The 18,224-nt window shown below is 31.7% G+C and overlaps 1 protein-coding gene across 3 annotated transcripts in view; it reads left to right on the top strand.

Annotated features, from left to right (window-relative positions):
* Positions 1-18,224, top strand: part of LOC145277775 (protein mothers against dpp-like) — a 118,975-nt gene that overhangs the window by 78,389 nt on the left and 22,362 nt on the right. For 2 of the 3 annotated variants that reach the window (XM_080129523.1, XM_080129524.1), the window contains exons 3-4: positions 2,580-2,798; positions 14,596-14,748. In XM_080129523.1, coding sequence (XP_079985649.1) covers positions 2,580-2,798; positions 14,596-14,748 — 372 coding nt within the window. Of the gene's footprint in view, positions 1-2,579; positions 2,799-14,595; positions 14,752-18,224 lie in introns of all 3 variants that reach the window. The other variant, XM_080129525.1, reaches the window with a different exon arrangement.

Below are 18,224 nucleotides of genomic sequence, written 5' to 3'. Positions count from 1 at the left end.
TTCTTTTAGATTTGTTTAGAACTTCCACATTTTTAAGAAATTGTCGAACTGAGTAACGCATTAGTCAACCGTGTGCAATGCTTTTAGATTTGCTGAACATGCTTTTCGACATTTCTTATTTTTGAAAGAACTGCATTTCTTAACTTATAGACCAATTCAGAAAAACAAAACAAAAATACTTCAGTCTATAAGGATTTCTCCTTCATTGAAATACAATGGTTATACGATTGCTTAACATGCTTTTCAACATTTATTTCTATTAGCGGGGATTCATTTCTGAACTTGTACATTACTAGAAAAAAAAACAAAAAAAACTCTCCTTCATTGAAAAACATGAAAACCAATGGTTTTAGGATTGTTTAACATGCTTTTTAGAATTTCTTTTTATTAGCAAATATTTATTTCTTATTAACCAATTCATAAAAACAAAAGTAAAATAACTGTCTACAAGGAATTATCATTCATTGAAAGACAAAAAGAAAACAATGATTTTAGGATGGATTATATTTTTTGAAAACATTTTATGCTGGAGTGGAGGGAGGGCATGCAATACTTTTTTGCAAAACAATTTTATTTTTCATCCTTACATAGGCTATTAACTTGGCTGTATGAGTTTCCATTCTAGGTCGTTACCAATCAGTTCATACAAACAAAACTAAATTACCTCAATCTATAGCTTTTTTTTTCTTCCTTGCAAAAAAACACCTAAACCAATGGTTTCATGATTGATTAAAATATGTCTTCATAAACATTCGTTATTCATTACTTTACTTTATGGGGGTGGGGGAAGGCTATGTACATATGCAAACTTATTAAAATAATTAACTAATATACTTTTCAACATTCTTTATTCTTTACTTTCCATTATGGGGGAGGGGGTGGAAGCACTTTTTTTTTTTTTTTTTTTTTTTTAAGGCATTAATTAATTTGCTTTTTTAATGTTGCTTTTTATTGGCTAGAACTTACCGACCACTTCATGAAACAACAAAATTAGCTCGGTGTATGATAATGCGCTAGAAAATCATAGTTTAATTTGTTTTGGAATGGGTGGAGTTCTTTCAATAAAATTTGGTCTGGTTTTGTGCCATTTCCACTCAGCAACACTGGTACATGGGTTTTGCTCGTAAAAAAAATAAATTGCTCTAAAATGCTAGAATGGTCTGGAAATGGTGAATTATTTTACATTAAATTTATATGCGAAACTAATCTCCCACTCTAAAAAAAATTTTTCTTCTTTCTGCCAAGTTTTCAGGGTGTTCACACGTAATTGCCTCTAGCCCTATCATTAACCCAAAGTCCAAGTGTCAAGTCTTCTCTGCCTACAAAGATCCTCTTAAAAATGTGCATAATTTTTAAAAACCTGAGAATTTATTTCCCGTTGAAAATAAAAAAAGTTTAATCAGACTGCATGGAAAGCAGGCTTGAAATGTTGCCTGGTGTTGCCCACTGTTGAGTCTGGGAAACTCTGAACATCTTAAATACCAAAAGCATATGATGGTGATAAATGTTGACATTTCGTTTGTTAGTTTTTGTCCAAAAATGCCTATAAAGTTGAGATTTTTTTTTTTTTTTTTTTTTTTAAAGTGTAGCAAGATCTGATGAAGACAATATAGACCTTTTTGAGGAAGTTTCTAGGGAATATGAAATTAACATACAGCTCCTAGCTGCATGTATATAGTACTGATTGCAATGTTTTGTGTGTGTGTTTATTTTTTTTTTAAATAAACTCTTTTTAAACAAATACTAGACAATCTGTAACTCATTGTGCCAACATTGATACTTTGTACATTATCTAAATTAGATAAAAATAATACTCCACATGAGTACTAATGTTTTAAACAATCGTAAAAGAATCAAGATGGTCTCTACAAGATGAATTGATACTCGCTTTTCGGCATGTCCAACGGAAAGCCTTTCCAAAATGTTTTTATATTTATTTGTCATCCCCCCCTTGTCCCACTACTCATTTCATTCACTCATTATTATTATCATCATCATTAAAGAGGAAATGTGAAAAATACGAAAAATTTATTGTGCCTGTGAAACTATAGAACTGTGTGGAGGGTTTGCAGGAGTCTTTATACAGAATCCTCACAAAAAAAAAAAAATCATGGGATCAACAAAGGTGATAAAAGACTTTACAGAAGCAGTAGAAACGTTTTCAACATGAATTTGATCCAAAATGGCTGATTCATGTAACCTCATAATACCATAAAATGTTAAAAGGTAGAACAGATTCAGTTCTATTATGTTGTTATCCTCCACAAAATAACTAAATCTATCCTCATGGAAGCTTTAAATACAAGTAGGATTGCTGAAATCATTTTCATGACAGATACAGAGTATTCATGTCACATAATCTATTTTTCTGTCAGGCCATTTAGTTTATCTAGTGTGTAACATGACATCACATTTAAATTTTTCTTTTGAGTAATACTTGTGGAATAGGTCTTCAGGTTTTAAAATCTGAAAGTTTTATGTGTAAATTGAAGAACTAGTAACTTGGCTATAGATATATATTTAAAAATTTTCTAATCTTAATTCTTTGATAACTTCACCTTGTTTTTCTCTCTTTTCAGTTCTTCCACCAGTCCTAGTCCCTCGATATAGTGAGTTCCCAGCTAGTAATCATGGTCCTCACCAGATTGGTCCCTCACACCAGATGGCACCATTTCATCAAATACAAGAATCCGCAATGCCTCAGAATGTTACCTATCCATTTATTAACCAACAGCAACATCAACAGACCCAACATTCTCCGGCCAGTTCTGCTCCAAGCAGTCCTTTTGGACTTCCAGGTATTCTTCAATTGCATCTTAACTTTTTTTAGTCTGCGTTCTTATTAAATGAAACCAATTTTTGTATAAGATCACTGAAATTGAAGTAACTCTTAAATATTGATCTATATAAAAGTGTTCAAACTAGAGAACACCAAAAGGACCATTACATGAGATGTGAGCGGTCCAAAAGCAGCTGATGATATCAGTGATGATAGCATAAAAACGAGTGGGGGGGGGGTCCTCATTCATGAAAGTACATTTCCTCATACATCAGTATTACTTAGCTTCTCATTCATAAATAGGTGGAGATGGGGTGTGGGATTTCATGAAGGTAGGAGAAATAGTATTTGACTTTACCCTGAATGGGATTACAAGAAACTGTTAATCATGACATTGATTGACTGCCTGTTTTCACTTGGTGAAAGGGCAAAGTTCAATATTGCTTCAGCAAAAGTATGAAAATAATGAAAGACAATTTATCACTCCATATCACAGCAATGCAATCGTTCTGTATAAAATAAAATCATACCTTGTATTCTTTTAATGTTTGCCCACAGTGATCCTCTTGAATTGACAACTCCTCAGTCTGAAATTAAAGCCAGGGCCCAATCAATAACAAAAAAAAAAAAAAAAAAAAAAAAAGGAAGAAATTTGGAGGAAGAAGAATTTTTATATAGACTGTTGATATTTCTGACATTTACTAGTAGTAAGGAGAAGAAAAATTGAAAATGCAAATTTGGGGCCTTATCCATTTTCATTTATTGATTCTTAAGTTTGTGTTTGATTCCATTGAGACTCCTAGCTTTTCGCTTTTTTTTCCTATTTTGTCTGATGTCATTTCTTGTAGTAGTTGTTCTCATGGAAAATGTTGACCCTTAAAGACCCGCCACCTATATATGGCAATAGTAGACCGAGGCTTATTTTATTTATGAGCCTATTATGGGGATAGTATTTATTTATACAATATGTATAAATGACAGTGAACTATCATAAACATTATATAGTGTTAGATATTTAAAAAGAAAAAAATTGATCAATATTTGTTTCAGTAGCCTATAATTGCTATATAAATTTCACTATGAAGTAAAGGAGTGTATAACAAATGCTGACAGCCCACTCGGGAATGCTGATCATGCAGTGATAATGGTCGAAATCGCGCTAAACTCTAGACCCAAAACTGAAGAGCCAGTGCTCAAAACAACGAGATATTATAAAAAGGCTGACTGAGAAGCCATCAGAGATCTTATCAGAGATGCCCCATGGAGAAATATTTTTTCTCTTCCTGCTGAACAGTGCGCAAATGAGACCACTGAATGGTTCAAAACAGCAATTGAAGCACATGTTCCCATGCGGAAATTTTATAGCAAGCCCCACTCTCCCCAATGGTTTACTTCTACTTGCGCAACTGCCATTGCTCAAAGGCAGCATGCATACCGCAGATGTAACCGACATAGGTTCAGTTCAAACAGACATAAGTATATAGAAGCTAGAAGTAACGTTAAGAAATAGCGACAGCTAATAGAGAATTTACTGAAACCACTAAAAAACGCATCGAAGCACAAAAATTAGGAACACATGACTTCTGGAAAATCTACAACAGTTTAGTAAATAATGGGCAATCAACAATTCCTCCATTAACCAACAATCACGAGGTTGTTTGCTCAGCAACCGACAAGGCTAATATGCTTGCCAGCCGGTTTGTCTCAAACTCCACACTGGATCTTTCCAACCACCCCCTTCCTGACTTTCCTTTGCGGACAGACGCCACGCTAGACGATCTAAAAATCACCCCTGCTCAGGTACATGCTATCATAAAAAACCTTGACACTTCAAAAGCATGTGGACCTGATCTCATCCCAGCTGTGCAATTAAAAAAGTGCTCAGCCGAAGTAGCTCCAGTTCTCTCCAAACTCTACAACAAATGCCTTAATGAATCATGTTTTCCGGGCTGTTATAAAACTGCTTCTGTAGTACCAGTATTCAAGAATTCTGGCGAAAGAACTGACTCATCAAATTACGGTCCATTAGCCTCTTCCCACTTGTCGCCAAAATATTTGAGACCATAATTAACCATGCTCTAGTCCGTCACCTCACAGATGCTAAACTTCTGATTGACAAACAATATAGATTTAGACAAGCCCGTTCCACAGCAGGCATCCTCGCTGTAATCTCTGGACGTATATACCATTCACTGGACAAAGCAGGGGACGGCAGAGCGGTAGCTCTAGATATATCTAAGGCTTTTGACAGGGTATGGAATGAGGTTCTCCTCAGGAAAATTAAATCATACAGTATCACTGGTAGAATACTTAACATAATTAAATCCTTCTTAGATAAGAGAAAAATCCAGGTTGTCCTCCACGGTCGTACATCTAAACAGTGATATAAATGCGGGAGTGCCTTAAGGGTCTACCCTTGGACCTCTATTGTTCCTAATATTTATTAATGACTTCCCTGACAAAACTGCCTCTGAGATGGGTATATATGCTGATGACACCACACTCTATAACAGGCACGACAGGAAAACAAATGAACACATAACTAAAGTAATGGCAAAAACACTAGAGGATGACCTCCAATCTGTAGTGGAATGGGGACAAAAATGGGTGGTCATATTCAATGCTGCCAAGACTAAGCTGGTTTCCTTCAATAATTACAAGAAACCTTCTCTGGCACCAATAGCAATGACCAGTGACTCCCTGTCTGAGAGTACATCTTTCAAACTGCTTGGCTTAACGTTCACAGGAAACATTTTAAATTATTTTCAATTATATTGAAAACATTGCCAGGGCCGCTGCGAAAAAGGTAGGCTCTCTCTACTGTGCTAGAAAACTACTGACACCTGAAAGTATCCTGTACCTCTATAAGGCCATCATTCACCCATGTATGGAGTATTGCTGTCACATTTGGGCTGGTGCATCTGCTGCTAGTCTCTCACTCCTAAACAAGGTTCAAAAGAGAGTCGCCAATCTGATAGGCTCTGAACTGGCATCTAAGCTTCAGCCTCTGTCCCATCGACGAAACGTTGCATCCCTCTGCCTGTTCTACAAGTATTTTAATGATGAATGCTCTGACGAACTGCAGACACTTGTGCCCCCACGACGTAGACACCCTCGACAAACCTGACAGGCAGCTAAATCCCACCTCCACACAGTAGAGATCCCTAGATGTAGATCTTTCTACTCCAGTAGTTTCTTCCCCAGAACCGCTAGACTCTGGAATTCCATTCCAGGTCCCTGCTTCCCCAACTGTACTGACATGCAGAAGTTAAAGTGTAACGTGAGCCGACATCTTGCTGGACAAATCCCAAAATAGTACCCCAGTAGTTGGTGACCCTGATAGTAGCCTCCTACACCACAGTGGCAATTTGCCTTGTTTGAGGTGAAAATGTAATAAATAAAAAAAAAAATTAAAAAAAAAAAAAATGGATTTTTATGACAGTACTTTTTTTTTAACTATACTTTTAAGAGGATGGTAGTTTGCAAAATAACATTAAGTAAAAGAAGGAATGTAAGATCTTAGTTTTTTTTGTTTTTTTTTGTAAAAGGTTTTCTCCTATACCATTGATGGATTTAAAAAAAAAAAAAAAAACAAAAAAAAAAACAACCTTCTAGTTTATATATCACATTAGTTTTCACATAATAGAAAGGCATCTTAAATCTGCAATTTTGAATCAGTGTTAATCACCAAAAATTCCCCACCTAGATTTTAAGTGGACTTTTTTCTGCAAATACTTAATTTTCAGCATTTTAATTAACACGAAATCAAACTGTTTTTGAAAATTAAAATTTTCTTTTGAAAATATAACAAATACTCAAAACTTTTTATTTTTACAATATTTTAATTATTATGAACCAAACCTAATATTACAAAGTAACACAGTTATTAACAAATAAATAATAAATTTAAACTGTTTTTTATAAATAATAAAAATTCTTCCAGAAGATGTGCATCCTAAAATATTTTTTGTGTGTGGGGCGGGGGGAGTAACAATTTTTTCAATTTGGTTTCTATATTTTTATTTCCTCTAAGCTCCTTGTACACCGTTTACTAATATAGTCCCATACTTATCTATCAAATAATGATCTTCAAATATTTAATGTTTAAAATTCCTAATCAGTTTTCATTTGTTTTATTTTTATATTTCGCAACTTGATTTAAATAATTGAATAATGCTTAAAAAAATGTTTAAACTTATATCTGTACCTACCAAATTTGGCTCAGGCATTTGTATGTAAATAGCTTCCAAAACTTTCAATCTCTCAAATCATGAGGATTTCCTTAGAATCTTAAAGCTAGTAATAACTGTATATCAGACAGTTTAACTGCTTCCAAATTCTCTACAAATTTCAAAGGAGTCATAATTCTTTTTTAACTATTAAATGGCTGAATTATTTGAGGTAGAAATTTATTTGAATTTAACTTTGTAGTTAAATAATTTTTATAAATAGAACTTTTAAAAAAGTTAAAGTACTTTACATTATTGCATTTTGATTTTAATAAATAAAAAAAAAAGTCACTTCAAGTTATGAGAAAGTTCTTTTCATTTCTTCAGCTTTTAAATATATAAATAACACAAAAGTGCATTCAAAACATCTATTTGCCATTATTTGTATTCGCAGTTATTTTTCACTTAAGTAGAGATCACATTCTGAATCTGATACAGTTTAAATTCTCAGATTGGTTCTATTATTCACTAATATGGTTTGGGTTAGGGGTAAGTAACCCCCCCCCCCACACACGCACTCAAAATGAAACTTGTTTGCAACTGATTGCATACAATAAATTGTTCACAGTAGATGTTATATATTTTGATTACTTGCTCACTATTCAGGTTTATCATCCGATGCTACCAAATCAGACAGTCTGAAGATACTGGCCTCATGACATAAAATGCAACAAACATTGATGTTATTGTCGCCCCCCCCCCCCAAAAAAAAAACTCTATCATATTCAAGCAAACCAAACACCATGAAGTAATATATGAAAATGTAACAAGTTTGAAGTGTGAAGATTTTCCCCCAAAATGACTAGATTTTGCGTTGAATAGGGGGGGGGGGTTGATATGCCATAGAACAGGTCAACCAAACCAAGCGACCTGATTAAATATTTGAAGATATAAAAAAAACTTCTACCAAAATGACCGAATTTGGAATTAAATGACCTGAAAACAATTGATATACTGTAAAACCAAACCAAACTGGTTTATCATCTATGTTCCCCGTTGACAGGTGTTTGATGCTAAATCTGACTGTGCTATTGACTGTGTCCATCTGCCACTGCTTAGTCTGTTGTCTCCGGTTCAATATTAAACTTTTCACTGACTGCCATGTGATTCTGGAGCAGTTTTTTTTTTTTTTTTTTTTTTTTTTTTAAGGGGGGGGCTGGATGTTTTTTCTATTAACAGGTATAGCTACCTGAATGGGAAACTGTCCATCAGAACGTATCCACATGCCGATAGTTCATGCATACCCTTGACTTTAAGCACACAGCTGTATTACTGCATCAGCTACTACTGACCATTAGGTCAAGTTCTCTAAGGAAATAAGATGGGAACCTATATTGTGCACTTGCAGTAGTAATATATAGTACCCCATGCTCCAATGGTGTCCCAAGACGATAATTATCAGAGCCAGATAGAGCTAGAAACAAGAAGCATCTGGGGCCACTAGTACCACTGGTCTACTAAGTAACCCATCTAAGTAACCTATGATGTATATAAAAAAAATCACATCTATTCTCTTGTATGTATATATATATATATATATATATATATATATACACACACACACACACACACACACACACTAGAATAATGCCTGAATGGAACAGATTTTGCACCACTTTTATGTCCCCCCTTACAAAGGTTAAAATCAAAATAGAATGTTGCTAAACCATATGTCTCTGTTTCTTATTTCAGTTGTAATCAAAATCCATGATCTGATTTTGAGTCCAAAAATTTAAAATTTAAGGCTTAAACTTTTGAGATTTTAAGAAATTGAAATTCGAGGAACATTGCTTAATTGGTGTCTAATGACTATTGATAAAACTTGATTCAAATTTGAAATATTTAAATATTCATATGGGAGTTTGTGACTATATTATCAAGACCGTCTTAAAAGACAAGATGACCGGTGGGCAAAAATAATTTAATCTGCTGACGTCATCACGGGTAGTCCATTAGTTGTTTCTTTACACCGGTAAACACCGGTATCAACTCGTGGATATCTCCATTCAACAAAGTAAGTTTTAACGTGCTCCCCCCTGTATTTAACACGATGTAACTATAATTTAATTCAATATTATCATCCTAAGTTTTTTACCATTCAAAAGAAGCGTCAAATAAATTGCTAATATTAAAAAAAAAAAATTTTACAGCATACAAAACTAATGAAAATGCGAGACAACATCGACTCTTTTGAAGAGACGATTTTTTTAAGCTGTTGACACGTTTTAAAAATTTAGCAAAAATTAATTTTCCTGAAATTTTCAATATTTAAAAATAAATTATGCCGGCTGATAACATTTTTAAACTTTTTTTTAAAGCTAGAAAGATAAAATTTAAAAATACTTATATATATATATATATATATATATATATATGAAACTTAAAAGTAAAAAAAAAAAAAAAAAAAAAACGCGCGTTCATTTCGGGTTTGTATTACTGTACACAGATTCGAAAAAGTTGTCAAAAAACAAATATATGACAAATAAATGTTATCAAAGGCAAGATAAGTTACTTTTCTACCAAACTAGATATATTTTTCGTGTTTTTATTCAATGTAACATATTTATTCAGCTCCAAAAACAAGGTGTTATAAATAAAAAAACTAGAAAAAATATATGTCAAGCTATGTCACGGTAACATATATTGAGCGAGTTTTTTTTTTACAGTATTTTAACCAGTTTTTTATTTATAACACCTTTTCCCAAACTTACCGTGTTAAAGAGGGAGTCAGACGCCATCTTGAAATTTCCGGGTTTGTATTACTGTACACATAGATTCGAAAAAGTTGTCAAAAAATAAATGTCAAACAAATAAATGTTATCAAAGGCAAGATAAGTTACTTTTCTACCTAACTGGATATATTTTTTGTGTTTTTATTCAATGTAACATATTTATTCAGCTCGAAAAACATAGTGTTTACCGATGTATTGGAAAATTTAAAATGGCGGCCGACTCTCTCTTTAACACGGTAAGTTCGGAAAAAGGTGTAATAAATAATAAACTAGACAAAATACTCTTAGAAATTTGCTCAATATAAGTTACAGTGATAACTTGATATATATTCGGTGGTTTTTTAATAGTATTTTTAAAAACAGTAATGAATTTTCCGAACTCAATATTTTTCAATTTTTAAACTTTAAAAATCTATCAAAATTTTTCTGTTGATTCTATTTTTACGATATTTTCAGGGTCAATGTGAAATTTTATGTTCTTTCCAATAAACCGAATATAATATTTTAGACAAACGTTTTTTTTTTAATTCACGCCCCCCCCCCCCCCCCCCCCCATTGTCACCCATTTTTAACTTTCTCTTAAAAAGTAAATAATTAATTTATGTCGGAGTTTTATATATCACAAATTGAAGAGAAAAGGTCAATAAATAATATATTCAAATTTAAAAAAAAAAAAAAAAAAAAAAGCCTTTTTTAGAAATTTACCTGTAAAGTCCGAAGTTTAAAACCTTTTTAAAAAAAAAAAACACATTGTTTTTTTTTTTGTTTTGTTTTTTTTTCAATAAAACCTTGGTCCTTGCTCCTTTAATTGAAAAAAAAATTAGGGCTTGAATTACATTTTTCGAGGAGTTATAAGCTTGGAAAGATGGGGTGGAATTATTCACTATTTTCACGAAATTTCTGACACTGCTATCGGTAAACACTGTATGGTTTTCGAACTGAATAAACATGTTACATTGAATAAAAACACGAAAAATATGTCCAGTTTGGTAGAAAAGTAACTTATCTTGCCTTTGATAACATTTTCATTTAATTATATTAAATAAACTTCAAGTTTACTACAAATCAAATCGTGTTCCTTCACTTTTTAAAAATGTAATTTATAAGTAATTAAAGAACGCATTCTATCTAATCTTTAAAATCTATAATACAACAAAATATTCAATTGCTTATAATACTTAAAACAACTTGTGTTTTATTATTTTTTTATTATTAATATTAGATGAGTTTCAGTATAAATCATCGTGTTCTTTCTTTATTTCAATCCAATTTTGAAGTTTTGTAACGCTGTCTGTAAAAATTACTGTTCATTATTGACAGTCTAAGAGTTCCACATATCTTGCTTGTTGGGACCTCGGCGATGACGTCATTTTTTTCAGCTGGCCGGCCATCTTTATAACGAAGGCCACGATATTATACTCTCTAAAAATCTTAAAATACTCCAAAGAAACTAAAGATATTTATGGAGAATATTTCTTGATTTCTAATATCTATTGTAAAAAAATTTAACAAAAATCTAAGAAATCTGAATTTTCATGGAGGGTTTCCATCCTCTTTGTACTTACTTTGCATAAAACTAAATGGAGCTAAATATAACTGTTATTCTCCTCCATCATATGCCTCCCAATTGTTTTTGAAAATTCATAGTGAATCGTATACATACAAATACATAAACATATACACATACCTAACTTATATATGAATTTATTTACTAGTTTTTATCTAATTTTCAAAAAGATTTCTATTAATGCCGTGTATAAATGAATGTACAATTTTTATTGATTTTCATTCTCTCTCCTGACTGCATTCATTGTTCTTTTGTGTATGCCCCCTGAATAAATTAATATTAAAAAAAATCACACCTGCACAAGACATTGTCAATTGTTGCATTAACAAAAAGTTGATTTTTAATAACAATATGATAATTGTAAAAGAGGGTGAAAAAAACATTGCAAGCTAGTTTTATTGAATTTCATAATTGCAAAATGTTTTTGAAACTGATTTCAAAATTCAATCAATTCTCTTTAGAAAGTGTGAATTTGATAGAATATAAAATGCCTGAAGGATTTATGAAAATTATAGAAAGATCATTTGTTTTTATTTCCACAAAACTTATAATTCTTAACATTACATTTACTAGTGCCTAATTTGTTATGAGAATACACGTGCAGTGAAGTAAAACACCTGAAATCAAAATATAGGCCTAACATATTTATAATTAGCGGGAGTCTGTTGAAATTTAAATGTTTTCAATCTGTATAATCTAATATTTTTGAAATCATGCCTGTCAGGTTCACTGCTATTTAAAAATATTACTCTTGTAATGTAAAAATAATTGCTGCCAGCAAAACTTTCTGTAAATATCATTGGTTTAATATCAGTTTTACCTGCTGGCATGCATTGAATGGCTTTTAGAAATTAACTTTTAAACTAACCTATCTCTTTATTTATCCTTCAATACAATAGTTTATTAAAAGCAAGATTTTATGTATGGAATTCATAACATTTAGTCTTAAACATAGGTGAAAATCTCATGCTATCACAAATTTGTGCAGAAACAATACAGAAGAACAACTTTGATTGTTCATATAAGTTTTTTTTTTTTTTTTTTTTTTTTTTTTAGCAACTAACATTGAAACTTATGATTCACGTTGACATGCAGATTAATGTAATGTTTTTTGATTTTTTGCCTTAATACATCCGTAAAAATTTCTTTATTTTTAATGTGTAAATATAGCTCAAAGCCTAGTTGAGTAGAAAAATGGGTCAAATATACATTTTACTAAACTTTTTTGTACAAGACTGAAACTGTACTTGATATTTGAATAAAGAATTACGATTTTATGGAGGGATTCAACTTTTGATATATAGAAACAAAAAGTCTGACAAATTTTTTTTTTTTTTTTTTAAACAAAGCTTTAAAAATATTTTTAATGCTAAATTTCAAATGTGTAAAGATAACATCTCTATATTAATACCATAATACATTTTAACATGCGTATGTACGTGTGTCATCGTTTCCAGATTATAAATTATTTGATCAGGAGATCCTATTTATTAAAAAGGAGCATAGGTGATAACATACTACAAACATTAAATTAGCGTATCTATATACTAATTTAATCTTAGTATTAGGTTATCACCTTCTGTCGTCCCTTTTTAATAAATAGGGTCTCACAATCACCGAAGACACAATGTAAAAATTATGTCGCTTTTGGGTTGTATGTGAAACTAAAATATACCTCCTTGATCTTCTGACTAGGATCCAAGGGTAGTATATGTTCTGCCTGAAGATGGTATGATGATATGGAGATTCCGGGTGTCCATACAATGGAAAGATGTCTATTTATTGAAAAATATAATAAATTTTATTGGCAGTTTCAATCATTTTATGTGGCTTTAATTTGGTTAGAGGCTTTTGTTAAAACTAATATATAAAGAATGTTGTATTCTTCCATCACTTTATTGAAGATACTGGAAAGATTCTTTGACATCTTAAGGAATGACATCATCCATTAAAATAGATCATAACCTGTGAGTCGAAGAATTATGGGTGAATCTCATTTAATAAAATATTTTTCAAAATAAATCTGACTAAATCCTTTTAAGCATAGGAAGTTAGCAGGAAATTGTAAATATTTATTCGGAAAGAGAGGAGAGAGAGAGAAGAGACAGAAACGTGAACAGAGAGAAAACAGGACAGTGATAGAAATGAAGGTGATAGAAAATATATGCTAAAACTGGTTTATATTTTTTATTAAAATTCTACTCTATAATTTTTTATAATTTTTGGTGTAAATACCTACTTTTGTCTGATAGTATATTGAAATTTTCCTGTTGATTATTTTCTCATTTAAAGTTATATTTCTCCTATTATATATATGTCACTTTGTATGCGAGTTCTTTCCTTATAGTTTCCCAAACGGCTGAGCTTATCCTTTGCAAATTTATACAAAGGTAATTTATGTCTGACAGTGTTCTTACATATGCTTTTGTACAGAAATTAATCCGATAAAAATCAAAAAAATCTGATCCTAAAGTTTTTTCTTGTTGGTAAAAAAGAATTTTTACAAGGATATTTTTATACGTTACACCAGCAAGGGAGATAATAAAATCTTAGCAAATTATTTCTTTAAAAAAAAAAAATTGACATCGGGAGGTATAACTCACTGGTAGATATGGATCAAATAATCTCCCTGGTCAAGCTTACCATTTTATTCAAAAATTTTTCTTATTAATGAGTTCAATTTACGATAAGAGGTACCATTTTTAAAATCGCCGCAAATCATTCTTTTTCTCTTGCATATTTTAAAACTAAACATTAATCAGAAGTGACTTTTCCAGAGTATTCATCGTCAAGCCCAATATCATATATTTTTTTTTTTTTTTTTTTTTTTTTTTAGCAAATTAGTCTACCGGGCAAGTTATTTTTTGTAATATATAATATTCAATAGAGGATTGATTCTTTAATACATACGCAATTAACATAAATTAAAATAACATTTAATCATCTTGTATGACCGGACAATGCCAAGTATCCAGCTAGTATCATCTATTTGTCTCTTAAGTTGTCCAAAGTTAAAAATATTTAAAGACGTTAATTTTTAAATGGTTCTTTTTATGGTGAAATTAAACCTGTCTTGGGAATAATTTCACCTTAAAATGTGACGCGTCACACTCGTGTAATCCTGTACTGAAGAAATGGATATAATTTTTAAGATCCTAATTATAATCTTACATAAATGGGGGCTGCAACTAGTTTTTAATATTAAACCAAAAAAACTTTTGCTGCAGTTCTTTTTCTTCTGATTGCTTCTATCACCGAAACGATTTCTGTGCAATTTTTGTTTTCCAGCTGACACCCCACCCCCAGCCTATCAGCAGCATGATGATACATCTCAGAACAATATGGCCAATAATATGAATATGCATCAAGGGAACACCGGCATGCAGCAAAGTGGTCAGAGCCCTCCTCAACCAATGGATACCACTATAGCTACACCACAAGGTAGGCATATCTTTTTTAATGTAACTTTAACAAACTAATTTTAATCTTGGTTTGAAGGTGGAGGGGTGATTTCAGGTTGGTTAGTATAACATTTTCACAAATATTTTTGTATAGTATAGGGAAAGTTCTTGCTATCACTTTAGGCACAGCCAAAAAATGGGAGAAAAACCAAGTATTTTTTTTTTTTTTTTTTTTTTTTAAACGAATTAAAATCTTATTCTTCAGCAACTTTTTATTTTCCCAGAAAGATAATAGCCTGAATTTTATCATATAAAAAGCAGAATGATATAAAACTTTCTCTACTATTTTTAATAGAACTTCAAACCCCCCCCCCCCCCCCCTAAAAAAAAAAATCACCATTTACTGCCATTTTTGTCTCAGGTAACCTTTTTATATTTTTTTTTTAAAAGGTTTTTGAATCAATTTTTTTTTTTTTTTTTTCGTCTAAATAAGATTTAGGATGATTTGCTATAAGAATATGCAAAAATGTTATACTACAGGGTGACCCCCCCAAAAAACAGGACATTCAATTGTTTTTCTGAGCATTTTACAGTCAACGGAGAGAAAAAAGGCCAAAGACCCTAGTGTTTTGATGTGATGCTTTGTACATAATAAACTAGTTATGACCAAAGTTTCATTTCATTCAAACAAAACACTAAGAAATGGGGCCTAATTAAAGTTGGAGCCCGTTTTTTTTTTTTTTTTTTTTTGGTCACCCTGTATAAGTACCCGAATTTCAAATAATTCCATCTTTTATCTCAATTTCATGTGGCAAAATTAAAAAATCCAAAATTTAATGATAGTTTGAAAGAAACTACGGTAGCCTTTACATGAATAAATACATTTAGTGCTGTAAATTTCCATGTATTTTTAATGCTTGTTTTGATGATTCAGTGAAGAATCAACTTTATAATGGTTTAATTCTTTTTTTGTAAGTGATACATATTTATTGTCTACAGAACCCCCAAAGTTAAGCAACGATGAGGCTGGCCAGTACCAGATGGGTGACCATTTTGGGAATGCTAGGCATCATATGTGCTGGAGATAACTCCTGCACCTAGTATCACGCTTGGTCGTCTTGACCCTGTCTTACCTTCTGGACAAGTTTGGTAGATGTAAATCCCTTGCACTTTAAACTAAGTCAAGCGCAAATCACAGCAAAAAGGAAAAGGGGAAGATAACGAACAACTGTTTGCAGGCCTTTATGGTCTACCATAGGTGAGGAAATATCATGTAACAACAAATTGCTGAAAGAAATTATCGTGTTTTTAGCAAAATGCGCAGTTATTTATAGATTTTTTTTCTTTTTTGGTATCGATTCTTTAATGAATTTCCTATTAATGGTATATTAGCAATATTGGGCTCACTAAAAGAAAATTATTAATTTACTTTTCAAAAATTTAAGTGTTTTTCGTAAAAATGAAAGTGTTTTTTGTCTGATCTGAAAGAACGGTTAACATATTCAACAAATTTATGAAAAATTAAACCCATTCAAAATTCAGATTTTCAACCTTAAAATCTGTTATGTGCACAGTTTTTTTATTTTTTTATCTACAATCCTCCTCCTCCTCCCTAAAATACAATATATTTTGTTCAGTTTCGGCTGATTATTTTAAGCATATTTGTAACCACAAATAAAGGGGAGGGTTTGTAGGCAAAAAAAATATATATAAATATCGATTATGAAAAAAAAAGAAAAAGTACACCGTTATAAAGTTTATTAATCACTTAATAATTGAAAATTTCATATTGATTGGATAATTACTTGATTTCTGATAGATTTTTAAAGAGACTCCATCAAAAAATACTCTCTCCTCCTGTTTTGGCCGTGCCTAATCAAAGTTGTCAGTAATATGTTGAGAATTGGTTTAAATAAATTAGTAAGAAGTACTCTGAAATAATCTAAGAGGAGGAATAGATAAAAAAACAAATCACAATAACAACAGTTTGGTAATTACATTTGATTTTTGGAGATGAGGATTGGTTATTCGTGTTTAGATTCTTCGGACTACTGTTCTCATCTTGAGTGTGATTTTCAAAGTTTTAGTCAATGTAACATCTGACCTTCTTCAGGTGTATCTTGTTGAACTAGGGAATCTCATGAAGGTTCAATTCTCAGTGTAAAAATACAATTGTGAATTACTAGGATCTCTATCCAGCCATGCCTGACGGAATAAGAGCATGTTATCCTCGTGAAGTAAATAAAGGATTCTGTTTAAAATTCCGTCCAGAGTTCAACAAGACCTGAATAAAGTTGTGAGTTACATTGACCGGAATGTGAATGAATATTACCTACTTGCTGGCTTTGCTCGTTAGCGCTTGCTTCACATTTTAATTCCCATGCAATATTTTAAATCAATTGAAATGAAACTAATCAATAAGAAAAAGACAAAATTAAATTGTTAATAATACTAATAACATCCACCTCCAAACACCCGAGCAATGTTGAATAGCCAGGCTAGTAACTGATAAAAGAATTTCTTTCACTTTCAATAGACACAAAAAGTCTATTGAAAGTGAAAGAAATTCTTTTATCAGTTACTAGCCTGGCTATTCAACATTGCTCGGGTGTTTGGAGGTGTATTAAAAAAAAATTGTTAGTAGACAGGCAGGCTTGAATCCGTACCACGAAGGAGGAAAAGAACATAAAAAAAAGTGACATCTTTGCTGTTGCACCCATTGCCAAATCGGAAGTGACGTAGGTTTAAATTAGTCAATCGAAAAGAGAGGCTGACTTCTGAACATATTGGTGAAAAAAGCAACCCTTCCCTGTAGAAAAGTGCCTAGTTGAGGGTGAAGGAATTATTGTTTTTAGCAAATTTTTTGATATGTCATTAGAAGGGTCAAGTTTCAAAACAATACCAATTTTGTGACAATCCGTCGATTCTGTTGAAATTTTTTGTAAAACATACGTACATACATTTAAACAGACAGGTGAGATTTATATTATAGATTAAATTTAAGTCTTTGCTTCTATGCTCATAAGAATTACATTTACATATGTGATTATTGACATGAAATGTATACATAAACATTCATTTTTATTATATAGATGTTAGGTTGCGATCTAAGACCTGGAACATAAATATGAAATTATGTAAGGGATGTTCCAAAAGTAATGTCTCCTATTTTTATTCCGCCTGAATGGATCAGAGGAGAGTACAAATTGCATTGTTATGATGAACTGAACTTGTGTATTCATGACCTGAAAGTTTCATCTTTCTGTTGCAGAAATTGACAGTGTGAGACTTAGAAAACAATCTCTGTCATGGGCATGCATCAGAAGCAGATAATTATTGAATTAATGGCAAAAATGCATTGAGAATAGTGGTTACTATGTAGAAAACTAAATTGTAGAGCAAAAAATGTCACTCGTTTTAATGGTACCAGCTCCATCTTTGTAGCTCTAAGTTTTTGAGCAAGCCTTGTAATAGGCATAAAAAAAATTAACTAAAACCAGCTCCAAAGTGTAAATG

The sequence above is a fragment of the Euprymna scolopes genome, chromosome 6, assembly GCF_053919585.1.
Source record: "Euprymna scolopes isolate OS-2025 chromosome 6, ASM5391958v1, whole genome shotgun sequence".
NCBI classification, from domain to species: domain Eukaryota; kingdom Metazoa; phylum Mollusca; class Cephalopoda; order Sepiida; family Sepiolidae; genus Euprymna; species Euprymna scolopes.
Note: the sequence above shows the minus strand (reverse complement) of the source record. Positions and strands in the feature narration are given on the sequence as shown.